The sequence below is a fragment of the Meles meles genome, chromosome 3, assembly GCF_922984935.1.
Source record: "Meles meles chromosome 3, mMelMel3.1 paternal haplotype, whole genome shotgun sequence".
Taxonomy (NCBI): Eukaryota; Metazoa; Chordata; class Mammalia; order Carnivora; family Mustelidae; genus Meles; species Meles meles.
Window position 1 is genome coordinate 153,552,034 of NC_060068.1, and position 18,974 is coordinate 153,571,007.

General features: G+C 49.2%; 1 protein-coding gene across 4 annotated transcripts in view; it reads right to left on the reverse strand.

Moving 5' to 3' along the window:
- EGFLAM (EGF like, fibronectin type III and laminin G domains) overlaps positions 1–18,974 on the reverse strand; it is a 177,645-nt gene that overhangs the window by 13,914 nt on the left and 144,757 nt on the right. For 2 of the 4 annotated variants that reach the window (XM_046001092.1, XM_046001091.1), the window contains exons 16-19: positions 16,311–16,422; positions 11,858–11,974; positions 9,217–9,397; positions 1,364–1,442 (exon numbers count right to left, since the gene is read on the reverse strand). In XM_046001092.1, coding sequence (XP_045857048.1) covers positions 1,364–1,442; positions 9,217–9,397; positions 11,858–11,974; positions 16,311–16,422 — 489 coding nt within the window. Of the gene's footprint in view, positions 1–1,363; positions 1,443–4,178; positions 4,600–9,216; positions 9,398–11,857; positions 11,975–16,310; positions 16,423–18,974 lie in introns of those variants that run through there. The other 2 variants (XM_046001095.1, XM_046001093.1) reach the window with 2 other exon arrangements.

An 18,974-nucleotide genomic window follows, 5' to 3' on the forward strand; every position in this document is an offset into this window, starting at 1 on the left:
TTTTTCTGGGGACTGATGCCCTCGTATCTTTGGAGAGAAAGGGCTGAAGAAGGAAGAAGCTCTCTCTGGGCCCCACGCCACGACAACCTAGATAAACACAACACGCGATTAAAGAAATGAAACAGTGTCCTCTGGTGTGCGTTCAGAGTTACCAGGGGCATCCAGCACCCTGGGGAAATTTCTCTCAACCACTTTGTCCCTTGAAAGGCTCCCAAACTCATCTACCTTAAGTATTGGGTGCCTTTTGCTTAAAGCTTTGCCTTAGTCTACTAAGATGCAGTCAACCTAAAGAGGAAGGAAAATTCTAGAATGACGGTGCTGGTGGCAGGGTGGGGGAAGGCACCCTATAAACTATAAAGAACTAGAGGAGGACAAAGAAAGAGAGAAGGGCACATTGGAAACACTGCAGATGAGCTTGGCTAGGGTGAGGACTCTGCCTGGGTAGGGCCAGCCTTTTCCTTGTCTTGTCCGCATGCGGTTCCAAACCAGGGGCTTGGACTCTAAGGCAGGGCCAGAGCTTCTGCCACCAGGAATGAAAAGCCTGGCTAGCACCTGGTCATCTCCTTGGATCAGGCTCTTTTTTTTTTTTTTAAAGATTTTATTTATTTATTTGACAGATAGAGATCACAAGTAGCGAGAGAGGCAGGCAGAGAGAGAGAGAGGAGGAAGCAGGCTCCCCGCCAAGCAGAGAGCCCGATGCGGGGCTCAATCCCAGGACTCTGGGATCATGACCTGAGTGAAAGGCAGAGGCTTTAACCCACTGAGCCACCCAGGTGCCCCCTTGGATCAGGCTCTTATAGCCACATGAGGAGAGCCAAAAAGTCCCTCACTGAACTGGCCGGAGCCTGAAGGGGACCGTGGAGCTCTGCTGGGGAAGACACAGGTAGCGTATGGACTTGAAGACTGTGATGGCAGGACCACGGGAGCGCTTCTGCTGCTGGCTCCAGGCAGGACTGCACACTGTGGCCAGAGGACAGTGCCCAGCTAACTGCCCCACCTGGGAATCACACTCAGAACCCTGACTTGGGGCGTGTCAAGTTCTCGATGCTTCTCAGTGCCCCGATGCTGGAAATCCTGGGGCTGGGCAGTCTCCTCTCTCCCCGCCCTCTGACCAGAAAGGGTTTGGGCTGTTGGTAACAGGGTTGTCTGAAAGGCGGCACTTTTCAAGTAGAGTTTGTTTTTGTGTTTGTTTTGTTCTAGTTTCTATGTCTATTTTGAGTTTTTCTCCCCTCCCTGAGGCCATGGCTCAAAGGCCTTCTTGGAGAATTATCTTCTGGCAAGTAAGATAAGGAAAAGTCCTGGGAAAGACTTTGAGAAATGGACCCCTGCAGAGATAAGGAAGGTGCCCACTGTAACTTATTACCTCTTGAGGATATCTGGGTTGTCGTAGATCAGGTAACTGCGCCCGATGAACTGCGGGATCTCGATGGCTTCTGTGATGGCTGAGACAGAAGAGAAAATGGAGGTTACATGGTATTCGGATCTCTTGACCCCAGCCCTCAACCACAGGACAGGAAAATACAGAGGACGCCAGCTCCTGGAAATGGGACATTTAACAACTTGTCAGCCCCTTCCTCTTGGCTGCACATGTACTTGGCCAGGTTCGGAGCTGCCTGTCAAGGCTTGGGGTTGGTGTCTCCTTGTGGTTGCCTCCCTGGGGCTGGCTGTCACTGTTATTGGCCTCAGCACTACTGAGAAGTCCTTGCAGTATGCTGAAACTTGAACTGTGCCCAATTATTCTTGGAAGCCGAAGAGTAGGTCTTGGGCCATGTGGGGAACAGCTGGGGATAACCCTAGAGATTCTCCAAGGGAGGCAGAGAAAACAATCCCCAAACAAAGCCCACCAGGAGTTCATTATCTGAAGCCAATCTGCCCTAGGACTCCTACTCCTTCAGCCATGACCTCAAGAGACTGGTGAAATGGGCAGGATAAGGTTTTTGGCTCAGTTGTTGTTTTTTTTTTTTTTTTGGTTTAAAATACAAATCACCTTCCAGAGTCATGTTTTACAGCCTCTTCACCATGTTCTCATGAAGTAGCAGAGAGTATGGAGGACGGCTGGTTACTCCCATGTCACAGAAAAGGAAGACGATGCACAGGGGTCATTAAGGATTTGCCCAAGGTCACACAGCAAAGAGAGCATAAGACCATACAGCAGGTGGGCTCTCCTTAATTCTGGCCCTCAGCCCACCTCGGACTTTCCAGTATCTTAGAAGTGCATTTGCTTCTTCCTAAAGTCTCATGCCTTTGTTTTCCTAAGGAATCACCCTTTCCCACATGGCCGTATCTTTCTCCCTTCAGAAAGACAGAGAAGTGACCGCTGAAGGAAATTAAGATGGAATGAATCGCATTTCTGAAGAGACGTGCAAAAGGAGAGAGAAGAAGCCAGCTCATAAGAGCAGTTAGAGTTTCACCAAAACCCATGCTCGATGCAAAGGAGACACCGAGCTGACTCCACGCCCAGGAGAGAAAACATAAAATTATTTGATACTATGAACCGCAGGAAAGTTTACACTTAACTTCTAATCATGAAAAGAGAAAGGGAGAGACAGAGAGAAAGGAGAGAAAGGCAACAGCGAACCCCCAAACTCATTGAGCCCCAAGGATAAATTCCTCTGTTGGCAGGTCATCCACGCAGGTTTCCACAATGTTTAAAAAAAAAAAACAAAAAAATTTAAAAAAAGGAAGGAAGGAAGGAAGGAAGGGGGAGGGGGAGGGAGGGAACAAGAAAAGCAAAGGCAGAAAAATGAAAGTAGAATAATTTCGGAGGTAATGCTGAAGAAATTGCTTTCGTGTTCTCTGACACTTCATAGCTCTGGACAGGGGGCTGCCGGCCCAGGGGGGCCTACTGGAACCAAGGAAGGCTCTATCTAGGACAGTAGCCCTGCCTATTGGTGGGCTTGCCGGCCACGCTTTCAGTCACTTGCGGTCGGCCGTGTTCCAGCAGATGCTCCTCCTGTCGTCAGAAAGCCGACAGGAGCCTAATGCTGGGTCTCCACGCCTGTGTCCCTGCCCTCACTTCATCCCACCGAACCGCCATTTCCCCTCTCAGCATCACCGGAAGGGTGGGCCCGGTCCCAGAAGGTATCTGCGAGAGACAGACCACGGTCACATAACTCTGATTATGTCTGTGGTCGGAAGGGTTCTATTTTATCATCAGTTATTGCCGTTACTCTTCTTACCGTGACCAATTTAGACGCTACACTTCATCGTAGGTGAGCACGGCTGGGAAGACACCTAGAGTATATGAGAGTCTGTACTGTCCATGGTTTCAGGCATCTGCTGGGGGTCTTGGCAGGTGCCCCCCGCAGACGAGGGGGGGCTACCGTAACTCCGAATGCTGGCCACACCGCCAGCCTCTCTCCCTTCTGGTTAAAGAGGGTATAATAAAGAGGGGAAGAAAAGGGAGGGAAGTAGAGACAGGTAAAAAGAGCAGGGATGCAAACTACGGGCTGAGGAGGAAAATGAACGGAAAGAAGGGGGGGGGGAGAAAAGAAGCTGTTAAGGAGGGAAAGGAGAGCCAAGTGCCGGGCAGCCTTTAGGTGGGGGAAAGAGTGGGGTGGAAGCCAGGCAGAGGGAAGGACCCAGAGGAGTAGAAGTCGAAATGAGAAGGCAAGAGAGGAAGAGGGACAAGGGGGCTTGTTGGTGGGATGCAGGCCCCTAACTTCAGGATACGAGTGCCCAGGAGGTAAAAGGAGAGGCTAGCCAAGCTGTCAGAGGAGTCGTTCCCAGAGCTAAACATAGCTAAGGCTCCCCCGCTGGGTTTGGCTCACCCCCAGGGTAAGAGGCACAGGCAGGGTATGGGCCTGCCCTTATTGGTCATGGGCGTGGGCCTGTGGCCAAGAGCCGTCGTTCCCCTGGACTCCTTGAAATGGGCAGGATGTGCTTGTCACATGTCAGCTGGGCACACAGAAAGCCTCCAAGGGGTCAGCCAGCCAGGCCCCCAGCTCTGGGGTTCAGGCTCTCCCCGAGCTCCAGCTGGGAGATGAGTGCCATCTCGGGCCCGCTGGATTCAGAGGGAGGATTCCCACCTCCTCAGTAGAGCGGCCGAGTCCCACACCACTGAGCCAAGTTACCCTCCGCATGCGGTCGGCCTGCACGGAGCCCACCGCCTGGCCAGAGCCACCCTGGCAGGATCCCAGGGCGCTTTCACGGTGTCTCATGGGACGCATTGTACTTACTATTGAGGCAGTAGTTTCCACACTCTGCCAGGTGCCAGCATGGAACAGAACAGGGAAAGTCAGAATTCCACAGTTGTTGTAAAATCCCAAATACCTCGGTTGCTGATCGCTGGAACCCGGCCTTGCTTCCCTCATAAAGCCCTGAGAGGGCCCAGCTCGTCCTCTTAGGGGAATGAGACTATGAATCCCACAGGAACCGCTGGAATCTTTCTCAGCACAATTAGCACCAACTCTCCTCCCGAAGCCTCCACTTCGTGTGGGGGTGGGGTGGGGGGTGGGGACAAAGAAGGGATGTGTCCCTCCTCTGACACTTCTGAGGCTTCCTGACTTGGAACTAACAATTCCCAGTTTATTCTAAACCTGGAGAAACAGTTCTTTGCTAAAGAGTTACTTACCTTGTCAATGATTATTACTTTTCTTGCCTCTAGCTACATGTGAAAGAGGAATGAGAAGCCGGCCAGCTGCCTCTTTTCTCTCGGTGATGGAAAAATATCCCCCTAACTCAACTCTCTCCCCCACCCCGCCCTGCTCATTCTGTGATTAACAAAGGGCAAGGGGAACGCTCCAGGAATGATCGGACTGAATAGAAAATGGTGAAAATCTACTCACTGAAGGCAGGATCTATGGATAAATATTAATTCTGGGCTAGAACTCGAGAGCTGGAAGTGACCATCTAGGCCTTTCCGGCCCTCTGTAGCTTATTTAAATATTGTAAACGTGATGATATTTTATCCTAACCCGATGTTTTCAACACCATCTTTTCTTCTGCCACAAAGGCGCTAGTGGAGAAGAGTTTTTGTCACGTCTTCACGTTTATACCTAAAAGTTCGTGCCATCTACCGACACAAAAAAATACCCAATGAGTAGCAGCCTCCAAGCCAGGCGAAGCCAATTTTCCACTTGAGGGACGTGAGATTCCCAACCGAGTGGGCGGGGTGCGGGCTCTTCCTTACAGTCACAGGACCCCAGAGAAGGAAGGATCTGGGGAGGGGGAGGGTGCTGTAACTTGACTTTCCCAACCCAGCAACATCCTGATGGATGGCCACCCCGCCCGAGGCAGCTCCCTCATCCACCGGGCAGCACCCTCCCTTGCTGGACAGTTCTACTTGGTCCAGGATTCTTGGTTCCATGACGCAGCCTCTATAGTTGGAGTGACAACCACCAAACCCCTTTCTGTCCAGGACCAGCCTTCAACTCTCTCAAGACCACCATCCAGGCTGAACACCGCCACACTGCTCCATTGTTGAATGACACAACAAGCTAAGGAAAAAACAGTCCCTGTGGCCTGCATACGAATACACTGTACAAATTTGTGTTTTTATAGACTGATTTTTTTCTAAATTATGGCTTACATGTACTGAGCTGTTTTTTCATATACTGGGACCAGAAAAAGCAAAATCATCTAAATCAGACCTCGCAGTGTGCTGTGAATTGGCTAAACACAATAGAAAATGTTCGAAATGTTGCGTTTGGGGTAGATGTGCAATGATGAGGCACGATCCCATCCTGTGGGGCTGAGGACCCTGCGCCCAAGTCCAGTTCCTTGTCAGTTTTGAGTGTGGAGCGGCTCTCCCGCTGCAGGGAAACACCGCCACCTAGTGGCCCGACGGGTCCTGCACGCCCCGAGTCCAAACTATCAATGCAGGGAAGGGAGGCCCAGGCCTCAGAGTTCTTTCCCAAATGGCCTGTGTGCTAGTGGCTGGGAGAAGCCCCGGGGGAGACAGCTGCGTTCTCTACCTTGTCTTGGACACTCCGACCACAGCCAAGGTGCCAAGAAGTCCCCCAGAAGAGAGAGCTGTTGAAACTGGGGTTACTCAGGATTACCCAAGCTTACCTGCCCACAGAACCCCAACTCCCATTTTGTGTCTGTGAACGCATGTTGTCCATCTTCGCAGGTGTGCTCAAAACAGCCATTAATATTTCTGAGAACCTAATTTTGTACATGAGCTTTGTGAAATTCTGCCTTAACTCACTAGTAACCTACTGAGATACAAGAACTCTGAGGGATCCGACGCAAGATGGGTACATTTGGATGAGAGTAGACAGAAGGAGAAAGGAAACCTGTAAGGACGGGGCATACCTTTTCTGAGGACGGAGGCCTTCGTGACACTCCTCTTGTGAGAGGAGAAGGGGGGATCTCAGTATTGGGGTGCCACAAAGGGATGCCTAGATTTGAGGGGGCAGAAGTCACCTAAGAGTGAGAGGCCCCACATGGAAGGAGAGGGGACCGCCAAAGTCAGGCCGTATGATTTCTGTAGGCACCTGAAGTTAGAAGTAGGCTGGGAGTCAGAACTGGCTTCTCCTGCCTGGTGGGTTCCCCAGGTTGGGGTGGACAGTTCAGTCTTCCGTACTTGCTGGTACTACAGGGAGCCCGCAGTGTCCCAGGAGCAGTAAGGAACTCAGTGGGAGCTAAATGCCTACTTCTGTCTGAGCTCAGCCTTGCAGGGACAAAGGGGGAGGTCGCTAGAGCCCTGTGATGGTCTGGGTGTTTAGACCACTCCAGGATTTGCCCGAGTTTCTGGTTCCAACACTCCTGGGCCACCAAGAGGTGAAAACAGGTGCCAAGTTCCCAATGAGTGTCCTAGCAGAAATTGCCTGTATGCCACAAACTCCCTGACCAGGGTAGAGAAAACCAGACTCACCAGGGCGTCCCCAAAACTAAACTGCTGGAGGAGAAGGTACGGATTGAATGAGGCCTGGCGCGGGTGACTTCCGCAATGTGTTTGTGTAAAAAGATTTAATTTCCAGAGGGAATACTAAGAATAGGTTCTTGCTTTTGAAACATGATCTGGTTATCGGGGAGGGAAAAAAAAAGTCCAAACTTTTAAATATAGGAAGTTAGGACAAATTATGGAAGTTAGGGACCACCTCGCTGGATTAGACAAGACTGTTTCCTGTCTACCTGTCAGGATTCATCCTAACGACTAAGGATGGCTTCTGAGCATTCCTGGTCTCTCCCACCAAGAATCTAACCAAACTTTTAGAATGCTCTTCTGTGTCTCTGTGGGACAGTAGAGCAGCCCATTTCTCGCCCTTCTCTTTCCAATCCTCACTCAGGACGAGATGCTCACCCCAGTACGAGAGCAGTTTGTGTGACACCTGCATGCCACCACGTGCCTGCAGCAGCCCAGAAAAAATTGTCCTTAACAGCCCTAACCTGTACCTGGTCTTCCATTAATGCTCTCAAGCCATATAACAGAAGAAATGACTGCTACAGGCCACCCACCCCATCCCCAGTCATGAGTAAGACTTCCTAGGAACAGCCATGGCTGCTGTTGGGGCAGAAACACTATCCTTATTTCAAAGCATAAGAAAACACTGATACAACACGAGGGGCGGTGATAGTTGGCCTGGTTTACTCTGGGCTCGAGCCTAACATTTTCCAGAAAAAGAGGCCTAATGTCCCCCTGGCCCCCCAGCCGCTGTCCAGGCCCTCCCCGGAGCTCTGACTCCTCACGCTGGTGATACTTGCTTCTCACTGAACCCGAACCCACAGTTACAAAGCTATAAATGTGAGCACTTTAGATCTGTTACGGCTACTGCTCTGCGGCAAAAAACGAGGCTTAACACGATCGCAAATTATCCTGTCCTTCCTCCTCTAATTCTCAAAGTGAGACGTTCATTTAAGCCCGGACTTTATATATGGACCATTAAGGTGAGTATTTAAGGCAGGAGCAAATCCGAATTGCTTCTGGTAAAGCTGGAGACCCAGGAAACTCAAACACTAATGTGTAAAATCCAAACTCAATTTTCCGAATGAATGGGCTGCTCTTGAACTAAATCTCCACAAGTACGTGCCATTAGCCAAACAACAATTTGCTTGTTAGAATTATAATCAGGATCTTTCCAGAAATGGATCCATTACTCTTCTTCCGGGGTTCATCACTAGGGTGAGCTATGTTCATACACGTATTTCATATAATTTGTCATGCAGTTTTCAAAATTCACTGAAATAAAATACAATGCAGGCTTCCAACCAGCAAATTAGCATTCCTATTTCCCATGGTCGCTGCAAAACAAGTTCTCCTACTATTCCATACCCTGCAGCATCTGCCTGTAACTGTCTTCCCCTAAGCCCGAATTCTGATAAAGTTCAGGAATCGTGGAAACAGATGGAAAAGAGAGAGCACACATCCCTTCACTGAGGCTCACCACCTCACTTCCTGTGGCCTGATGCCTTTTTTCTTTTAAAACTAGTTTCCAGACAGGTGAGGCCATACTAATATTTGAAACAAAAAGATCCAATGGCTCAACATGATGACCATACGCTGTAGGCCTCTTCCAGACACGAGGTCCGTGGCCTCCCTGGGGCAGGTGTGGGAAACTCCATTCAGTAGGGACTTGAGACCTGTGACCTACTCTAGCTTTCAGACAAGGGCGGGCTGGAAGCTGAGTAGCTCCCAGCACGTGCAGTGGATTTTCTTCTCACCAATAACAATAACGGTGAGTACTGGTGGCGGGCTTAGTAGACATGTTTCTCAGGAATAAGTATCTCCTCATTTAACCTACATTACCACCCTCTGTGTTATACATTATTGCATGATTATTTCCGTTTTACTGAGGAGGAAACCCAGGCACAGAGGAAAGAGCATGAAAAATAGCACTTCACAGAAGGTTATTTATAATTCAACAGAATTTACCTTTTTCTGTCCTGGGCAAGATTTCTCAGATTTCTCGTTATCGTGTTCCCAGGTAGAGGTCAACATACTTACCGGCCTCTAAAGCCCAGGCACCCACTATCAAGGACAGACTCGGTACGGCTCAGAGGCAAGGGTCCTGGAAACCCCTCCTACACTAGGATTTAAGCTTTAGGTTCCCAGACCATCAGGGCATTCTCAGGGAAGAAGCCCACTGTTAGAGGTATTTTGACATTATGATTCTTCTTTAATAGGATAATTAATCATGGGACATGCCAGCTATTATGTTCCTGAACTCACTGCTCAAAACCATGTGCCTGGCTGTCCTGAGGTTCCCAGCCCCTCCAGGAAGAGAGCGGCCCCCGCACTTCCGGAGACACCCCCTCCCACTCCACGCCTACCTTTCTGGCACTGCGGCCCCTCGAAGCCCAGGGGGCAGTCGCACTCGTAGCTCTCCTTCTGGGGCCGACAGCTGCCCCCGTGTGCACAAGGCCCCGCCACGCAGGGGTGGGCTGCATTCTTCACGTTCACGCCCCACTTGAAGTCGTGCTTCATGTGGATGGTGCGGTCGTTCAGGATGATCTGCGGGGGACAAAAGGTCAAGATGTTCGGGCACTCGGGACACATCTTCGCCATTGGCTGAAGCCTCGCTGGGCATCCTCACCTGCGTGACGCCTGGTGAGGGAGCTTTCATAAAAGAGAAAACGTCCAGTTCCGTTTTTATCACCTTGTAAAAGCAACGCAGAAACTGATGTCATTACCTGGGGCCCTTGGGAGACTCTGCAGAGAGGAAAGCATCCTCTGGCTCTGGAAGATTTCAGGAGGTCATAAAGAGGTCCCCATAAATGAGGGTTCTCAACCTGGCTGCCTGTTAGAAAGGCCTGGGGAACTTTAAGAAAAGTACCGATGGCCGGGTGCCACGCAGGTCCCCCTCAGCCTCTCTGAGGGTGGGGGCCGGTCAGCAGTCACTTTTAAAAGCTTTTCAGGTGACTTGAAGATGCAACCGAGGTTGAAAGGTGCTGCTGTGAAGCCAAGCAGGAAAGAACACAAAACAAAGAGCCACACGGGCAGGAACCAAAGGGGGATGGATGGCTCCTCGTGGCAGTGGGGCTGGGAGAAGCTTCTCCCTGTTCTGCTGTGTTCCTCTGGCTAATGGGCTCCGGGGAATCTACAGCTCCATCAGCTGGGTCTTCCCGATTGTCCCACCCACTCCTCTACCCTCCCTGCCTGACACTCTTGAATTCCCTTCCTCTCCACATCCTGTTCCCCACCATTTAAAAAAAAAAAAAAAAAGAAAGAACCTCAGATGCCATTCTTAGCACTGCCGTGCAGACTCACTGGGACAGGAGAGCTCCTTTGCCTTCATATCCTTTCCCCTGCAGCGGGGGTTCCAGTGCAAATGAGGGATGACAGGGAGAGGTTACTGGGCTTTCCAGCCCCAGATAAACGGAGCCAAACTTTCCAGCCCTTGCCTTGGAGAGTGTGTTTGTTTTGAGCTGTGGGTGCTTCAGCGTCAAGCAGTCTTTTGGAACCTGGGGACAGAGCACCTCTCAGAAAGACCTCCACCCTGCAGGGCGTCCTAAGAGGTTAGCCGCGGTCCTTCCTGCCACTAATGCGTGGTTCCACAGGCTTGCCTAGACCTTGGGAGGATATCGGGGGGTTGGAAGAACACTTCTTTTCCTAGTCTTGAGTCTTAAAAGCTGCAAGAAAGCAGCCAGAATCCTTCTATAGTTGTCCCCTTTTCATGCTCCGAGTGCAAGACTGTGAAACTGAGTCACATGTACTTGAGACAAGCCAAGATGCTACCGTCCACCGAGGGGCATGGCAGAGTCAGTGACTCAGCCCCTGGGAGGGGAGGGTGTCCTGCCCAGGAGGTGCGGAGGAAAGGGTTCTGTGTGCTGTGTGAAGGGGGAAGGGGCAAAGCCTGACAAGGGTGGGGAGAGGGCGTGGGGCCCCTTAGCATCTCAGCTTGCTTTCTAAGTAAGAAATTCAAACACGTGATTAAACACTGCCAACCGTGCTGATGGGGGACTATGGGCTGAGCTGAGGTGTCACGGATATTGCTGTTCAGCCACACTGGGAAACACATCAGAGTCAGCAAGTGTTGACTGGACCCCTTTTGTGGGACCCACACCGGGATACAAGAGGAGAAAGAGCTCCGTGGGGCCTTTCCGAGTGCAAATCATGAAAGGGCCTCCTTTCCCTTGCCTCCTTCCTTCTGGCCTCCCCCATGCTTCATCCCAAGGCTAGAAAGGATCAGCGGCCCATCGCCCACCATTGGTTGCCAAAGGAAAACAGGACAAAGCTAACATCCAGGAATCGAATATGCTTTTCTTCAAATCCTTTTTCTCCCAGGGTTTGATGGTCCTGGAAATCTGGTTTGGTGAGTCAGCCAGCCTGCATGTCTGTTACAGACAAAACATGTTATCATAACCAGAGAGGTCATGGGCAGCCCCAAGAGAAGGAATAACAGACAGATATGAGTAGGGTCAGTGCCCTATAGCTTTAATTAGCTGAAGGACTGTTTCTGCTGAACCTTCTACGGAAGGACTTCTTCATCTATGCTCTTAGGGGCTGGGTTACGTGATGGGTGAACAATTGCTAACTTATAGGGGTGGCAGTGGGCATGGAGGTGGGACTGGGGGTTGGCTCTTGAGCAGACCACAGAGTAACCCCAAAGAGAAGCACAGAGCCAAGACTGGCTAGGAGACCCCCTTCGCCTCCTTCCCTTCGGTAGAAGCACCGGCAGCCACCTGACGCCTGCTCCCTCCCTCAGCCACTGCCCGGATCCTTCCGTGGATTGGCTGTAAGGATCCGTCTTCACTGAGCTGCGTTCATGGAATGTCTGCTGGACAGAGGCCTGGGAGCAGACCTTATCAGAAAGTAGGACTGGAGAGCTCTGTGGCTAGCATTAAGAAAGAAAACCTTAAAACTTTCCCCAAGCTTCTTTTTTGGAGGCATTGGATTACAGGGATCACAGTTCTCTATCCCATCATCTGCAGACAAGGCCACACAACAAACATGCGTAAGTGAAGCCAGTACCTTCTGGATGCTTCCACTAAATGGCTTCAGGATGCCTGAGTTCTTCTTCACATCATCGTAATTCGGGACTCCGCCGATAAAAATGTCCGTGTTGCACTTAATCTGCGTGAAGCCTCCCTGCCAACAGAGGAGACACGAAACACGACATAGCTTCGGAAAAGGTAGTCAAGGCGACCAATGGGTACAGACACCCTGGGGACGCAGCCCAGCAGGCTGGCCCGGACTTCCGCATTGGCAGGCATTGCTGCTTACCCCCACTGTTGGAACGTCTGTAAGTGCAGTAACCTGTCCGAGACTCTGTTTTGACATCTATAAAATGGGAACCCTAATGTCTACCGCCAAGAGCTGTCACAGTGCGTGTGGTGGGCTGCATGACTGCCCACCTGTAGTCAGCGCTTCTCCAAAAGCACCCCCCTCCCTGCAGGAAGACCAGCTCCAAACTGCTGATCTTGATGGGGCCAGGAAGCTGGCTCCAGGCAATAAAACTCGGGCAGCAGAGAAATGAATCACATCTTCGCAGAAGCTTTCCAAGCCAGAAAGTAGCTCACGGTGACTCTCAGCCTGGGTGCCCGATTCAAGCTGCACCTGACCAGGGATGCCTGGGGGTCTCAGCTGATTAAGCCTCTGACTCTTGGTTTTGGCTCAGGTTATGATCTCAGGGTCCCGCCTCAGGCTCCGCGCTCACTGGGGAGTCTGCTTGAGATTCTTTCCGTCTGCCCCCCATCCTCCCCACCACCTCAAATAAATAAATACAATCTTTTTTTTTTTTTTTTTTTTTTTTTTTACAAAAAGCTGCACCTGACCATGGATGGATATGCAAGCGAGAAATAAGTCCTTATGGTAGCTTTTGATATTTTGGAGGCGTTTGTGATTGCCATGAGCACAGTCCAGCCTCTCTTGAAGGCTGAGATCTGCTTCCTTAGCACTTTGCCCCCAGCTGGATGCATAATCAGCATTCCTGTGTGACCAGCTATTGTTACATGCACAGTGGTCAAGACAGAACCGCTGGAGGCCAAGAGAAAAGGCAGGCGTGGTGGGTGGGAGGCATTCCTTATCAACTACAAAGGGCAGAGAAATTCTTCTGTTGTCCACATTCTGAGAAAACGTCCCATGTCAACCCCAGAGGCTTTCCCTGTTACTGGTTCTGTCCCAGCCTAAACTCTCAGGCGTGGGCTGGACAACAAACTGTGTGTCATAGTTAGTGTCCAAATTCCTCCAGATAAGAGCTGTAAGCAAAAAGTTAAAATGTTCCAACAAAGGGAGACACATTGAAATCTGAGATCTCTGGGATGAGCACTCTTTAGGTAACGTAAGTCAGGTTGCCTCCGACTTATGGGGAAAGGAAATATAGATAGTAGCATCATCTAGTCATTGATTTAATCAGTATTATTGGGCATTTCTGTGTCCCAGGCACTAAATGCTGGCCAGACAAGAGGGAACGAGGAAGACCCAGTTCCTGCCCTCCAGAGGCTTCCATGGGCAGGTGGGACTGGCTCAGCAAGTACAGTTCTGGTGAGTCTGGAAGTACTTGCTGGGAGGAGGTTGTCCCATACCCTAGTCTGGACCCGGAGAGTTGGGGAGGTGGAGGTGGTCGAAGAAGAGTCAGAATTGTAGAAACCAGACAAAGTCAGGGCTTAAGGGGAAACAGTAGGTATAGAACAGAGGCAGGGAGGGATCAGACACTGCGTGCATAGACATTTGCTCTGTACCCAAAAAGCAGCTGAGAGAAAATAGTCCTATCTGTGTTTTAGGCAGATCACTGGCCAGAGGGAGGAGAATGGATGTGGCGTCAGGTCCGAGTAGGGAAGGGGAGACAGGGAGGGCAGAGAGGAAGGGGCACCATCTCAGGGGGAGCTCACAGTGGTGGGGTCCAGCCAGGTAATGGCAGAGAGGTCTTGATTGGGGTGCAGACAGCACCGCCTTCAGTCAATAACCTTCGGCAGCTTCGGGGTTCCTATTTAACTGGCCCAGGGTTGGCAGGAGGCCGTGCTCATCAAAGAAGCCAAAGGGCTTTCTGGAATTCTAGCGGCTGCCTAGAACACTGCCCCAGGCAGCAGCTGTCACCACACATCCACAGGCACCCATCACTGTCTTGTCTTAACTCCTACCCAAAAGTTCAAGTCAGATAATAAGAGGAGAGGAGGAAGGCTGTAGGGTCAGAGGGATTTCAGAGAAACAGGCTGTTTTGAAGAACCTTTGAGCTACAGTTGTATTTAGGGATCAGGACCAGCCTCAAGGGGTGAGAGCTGCTTCCTTCCCGTTGCTCAGCAAAACCCTCACCCCCACCCCATGGACAAGAGGCCGGGCTGCAGCTGCCCCACCCACGGGAAACTGCAAGAGAAAAGCAAATAGACCCCACCAAAATGAGGCTTCGTGTCTGATCTGCCACTCTGGTTAGCTGGAGGTGGATGGGAAACCTGAGCGAAGCCGCCGGTTGGGGTTTCTAGAGCCCTGAAGTTGGGCATGGACTCAACCCTGGACAGTTGGTATTTCTCAGCTGGGCGACCCAGGGCTCAGTCCGGCTTTAGTGTGGACACTTAGGGGCCGACATCCTGGGTTGACCCTCAGCAGTGTTCTCTAATCCCACCCATCTCTAAGCTCTAGGACCACTATTCCTAATACCACTGCTCTATCACCAAAAGGGTCAGCCATGCCTTTGGACATGGTATGGGCAGCTGGGGAACAGAAAGCCCTAGGGGGAAGATGTGATTAAGGCTCAGCTCACTGAGATCAAGCATGGGGACTTCTATACCTGCCTCAGAGCTGCCTCAAAACAAAAGATAAAACCACCGCACATGCACCCAGGATAGCTACACTTTACCCTCATGTTTACATCGCTTTCCAGGTGGGAGCTGCACTCCAGGCTCTGTCTGGTCCAAAAGCCAACAGGGAGACACAGGTTCCACCATACTGGTTTAATTCTCACTCTCTAATATGGTAGCAATAGAAACTGTGAGGTATGATTTTTACCTTTGTGTTGTCTTTTTGCTGTAGAATACCAATGGTAAATACCATGTCCTGAAGAGTTCTTTATTTGTAACCAAAGGCCTTGACCCCACTATCTACAAATATCCCCATTCTGAACTTTTGTTCCTGTAGTACAAATGTTTGTGACTAAGGCCTACAGAGATACAGTGCTTTTTTGAATTTATATTAACTCAACATACAGTCAAGTCTACAGCTACGAATTTCTACTTCTATCTTGGACTAAATTCAACTGTTAGAATTTTCTGGATCATATCAGAAGTGACTCCTGTTCTCCCTTCACAATCCATCTCCCTCCTTCCCTCCATCCATCCCTCCCTCCCCTCCGCCCTGTTTTCCTTCCTTCTCTCTCCTTCTTTCCTTCCTTCCCAAATACATATAGAACATTTTGTAGGTCTGAAGGGTCCTCACCTCTTAAAGCAGAACCCAGTTTGGGATTCTTCTAATCATGAGGAGGTCCTTGGTTCTGACAGGACCTCTCACACTGCCATCCCTAATGCTGGCCTCTGGACATATATGTGTCCTTCCTTTTTTCTTCTTCTATCCAATACCTCTTTCCTCACCAAAAGTCTCTTTTCCTTCCTTTTCTTTTTTCTACCAATCCATTTTCTTATCAGAATATCCCCATTCATTAATAGCCTCTTTAAATCTGGTGATGTTCAGAACAAAGATTGTTGGGAATTAAAATAGTAGAAAATCCAAAGTCCCCTCTGTTTTGGGGGGACTAAATGTTTTGTGTATAAAGAATCCTGGTAGGTTATAATTTAAAATAAACCTCCCTTATCTCTTCTTAAAAATGTTATTTTCTTTGGACATGACCTTGGAAATAAAATCATGGATGAAGGTTATAAACGAGTAGAAATTCTGGTTCTTGAGGTCACAAGAGTACTCTATTAATAAATAAGTCAAGCTGCATAGTGTTGACCGTGCGTTAGTACTACTGTGTTTTACATATATAGTTATTCTCCTTTGCACAGCTCTGTGAATTAGGCCCTATTATCATCACCATTATCTCCATTTTATAGATGAGAAAACACAAACTTGGAGGTCAAATGACCCATGTGAGTTGACAGAATGGAACTAGGTCTGGAACCCAGGAGCCTAGGGTCAGGTGTATGACCTGCACCCCGCTGGCCCACCCTCCAAGTCTGTGTCCTGACTATCAGACACTGACTCGAACAATGGCAGGGATTGGCGGTTGGGGTGGGGGTGGCAAGCAATTTTGTAAATGCCATACTTATAGTCGCTCACTCAGTCCTTGCAACAACCTAAGAGACCTCCCATATCATTCCCCCATTCACAGCGGAGGAATAGAAAAGTGAAGAAACCTGCCCAGCAGGGAGCTTGGGTGTTCAGCGAGCCAGCCTGGCACTGGGGTCCGTGTACTTAACCCACTACGCTGCTGCTCTTCCCACCAGGAGAGGAAGAAAACACTACCCCAGTTCCCAGTAAAGCATATCCTTCTTACCTTTGCCATTGCTTCCACTACCTTCTGCTTATCCACTTGCAAGATCCCATTCTTTCCTGTGCGAGACACGCGCAGCTCGTGCCAGTGGCCCAGGGTGAGGGGGTCTTCACTCCTGTTGAAGGAAGGAAACTTGAGTGTGGGTTAGCATCCTTGGTATTACAGATCCTGCTCATGACTCCTCCCGGATGCAACTGAGGCCAACCTCAGATGCCTCATTTCATTCAGTCCAAAGAAAATCATTCCTGTTTAGTAAGCACAGCGGGCGAGTTCCATCTATCGGAGCTCGGACCCCTTTACAGTAGGAACATTGCAATTATTATTTTATTTATTCGTTACAACAAGCCTGAAATGTGGGTCAGATGACCTGGTTTTCTAAATGAGAGGTGACAAGAGGGTGAGATGTGATCACAGTTGCACACAAGCTTTGAAAGCGGTGTAAAACACAGATTCTCTGTTGTACTGATGTTTGCAGCATCCTTTGAAATGCATAAAAAATAGAATGGAAAGATGGATGGATGATTGGACAGATAGATGGATATAAGGATAGCTACGCATGTGACAAAGCAAATATAGCAAAATATTAATTATAGATGGCAAATGAGAGGTACAAAGACGTTTACTGTATAATTCTTCCAATTTACTATATGTTTGAAATTTCTCACAAAAATGTTGGGGTGGAGGATTCCATATTATCTGATATTGTGAAAAGGATTAAAGGTACTTTAAAAATTCAATTACTAATTCAAGGTAGAAATGCTTGAAGTTTAAATGTTACTGACGGGAGTTTTACACATTACTTTGGATAGTGAGGTATGCAAGAAGAGTATAATTATTGCATTTATATTTCTAATGATGTCTAGTTCCTAGCCTTCACTGAACCTCCCAATTATTTTTTGATCCCGGATCATCTTTAGAAAACTGTCAGGAATACCAATGGGCACAATTATCGAAAGGTCTCCACCCCCTCACTTGATTTTTTTTGCTCTGGCAAATGCTTTTGTGATTTGTCCTTAGCAATTAGAATTTAATCACCTTGGCTAAATCGATGTGCAATAAAGAAACCAGAGGCACTCTTACAGCAGCCCCATCTCCGTGATAAGTCACAGCGCCTTGGTGGCGTTCTCGTCCTGCAGAGGTCACTCCCTGTCAATACCTGCCTTCCTCAGCATGCCGGTATCGATCCCAGGCATCACAAACTCATTGCAATTGCCTTGATTTTTGAATCAAGTTCATAATGAACATGACTACCTTTTCCTTTTCCTAAAGTTAAAATGATTTGGCCAGTTCCACAGCTTCCTGTGGTTAGGGGTTCAGCGAATGTCACTAATCAAGCAGGAAGTCTTTGAAATGGTTTTCAAAATAAATATCTTGCAAAGGAGCGCCTGAAACACCACAGTAATCACTGCTGTCAGCTTACACTGGAGAGGGAATGGGACAGAGGGTGTTCTGCCCCTTGAACACTCTGAGCACTTGCTTCCTTTTGTCACAACCAATATGCAGAATCCTTTTCCTGGGTGCTTTCCTGACAGCCAAGAAGACAGTAACTCACAGTAACAAAATAAAACAAAACAAAAAACTAAAACCTCCTCTTGTCTCAAAGAGGCACAGAATTATGAAAGAGAGAGATGCTGGACACTCAGGTCCTTGAGTCTGTGACCTCACAGCTGGAGCGGTCACTGCAGAGGTGTGGGGTGGAGAGGCATCCATCCAGGAGGAGGGCCGATGAACCCAACCCTCTGCGCACACTTTCGGTCACTCCATGTCCAGGAGGAAGCCATGTGAAAACACAAGGTGATATTCAAGGTGTCTTCCCCTCTCAACTTGACAAACAGTTCTACTGGAATTGCTTAGACTGTTTTGCATAATCATATGTAAATTGAATCAATTAAATACTCACCAAAGTTGTCTTGAGACCTAGGACATTTTTGCATAACCAGAGGTACAAAAATGTAGTCCTTTTTAAGAACTGTTGGAACCTAATGCCGTAAGCATTTCTCATCAGCCATGATGGCCAAAATGGCCAGCATTTAAGGGCGATGTAAGGTTATAACATCTCTCCTGCACGGTCTTCCTAAAAGTGATAGTCTAGCAGTAGGAATTACGATGGAACGCAGCCCGCGATTTCCTTTAAAACAACCACCACCGACTGATTTCCTGCTGCGGGGCATCATTGAACAAAACACTGTAGTGAGTTTCAAAAGACAATTCGCCAAACATAGGAACAAGAACCATGTCTGCCTTTGATGAGCAGGCTTCTGGCTTGAAGGTAAAAACTACCGTGGGAGCAAGCCGGTAAGAAGGGGGAGACACAAACAAGTAAGAAGAACTTCCCTAGCCTGTGGATGGGCCTTTACCATCCACAGGCTAGGGAAGTCATCAAAATAGCGACACACTGGATGGGAACAATTGATCTGCTAATAAATTAATAGTACAAGCGGGATACCAGGAGGACAGGTTTGATGACTCGGAGCCAATTCTGCCGCTGCCAGCAAGTATTTAAGAAGCAACTAGTCACTGCCACGCTATTGAAACCACTCATCACACAGCCTTCTGAAGCACCGTGCTCAGGGACAGGGCTCTGCGACAGATGACTCCGTGCCTGGCTCTTCGTGGAGAGTGGTAAGAGACTCGCTAGTAGCTGGTTACCATTGAAGATACGGTGTA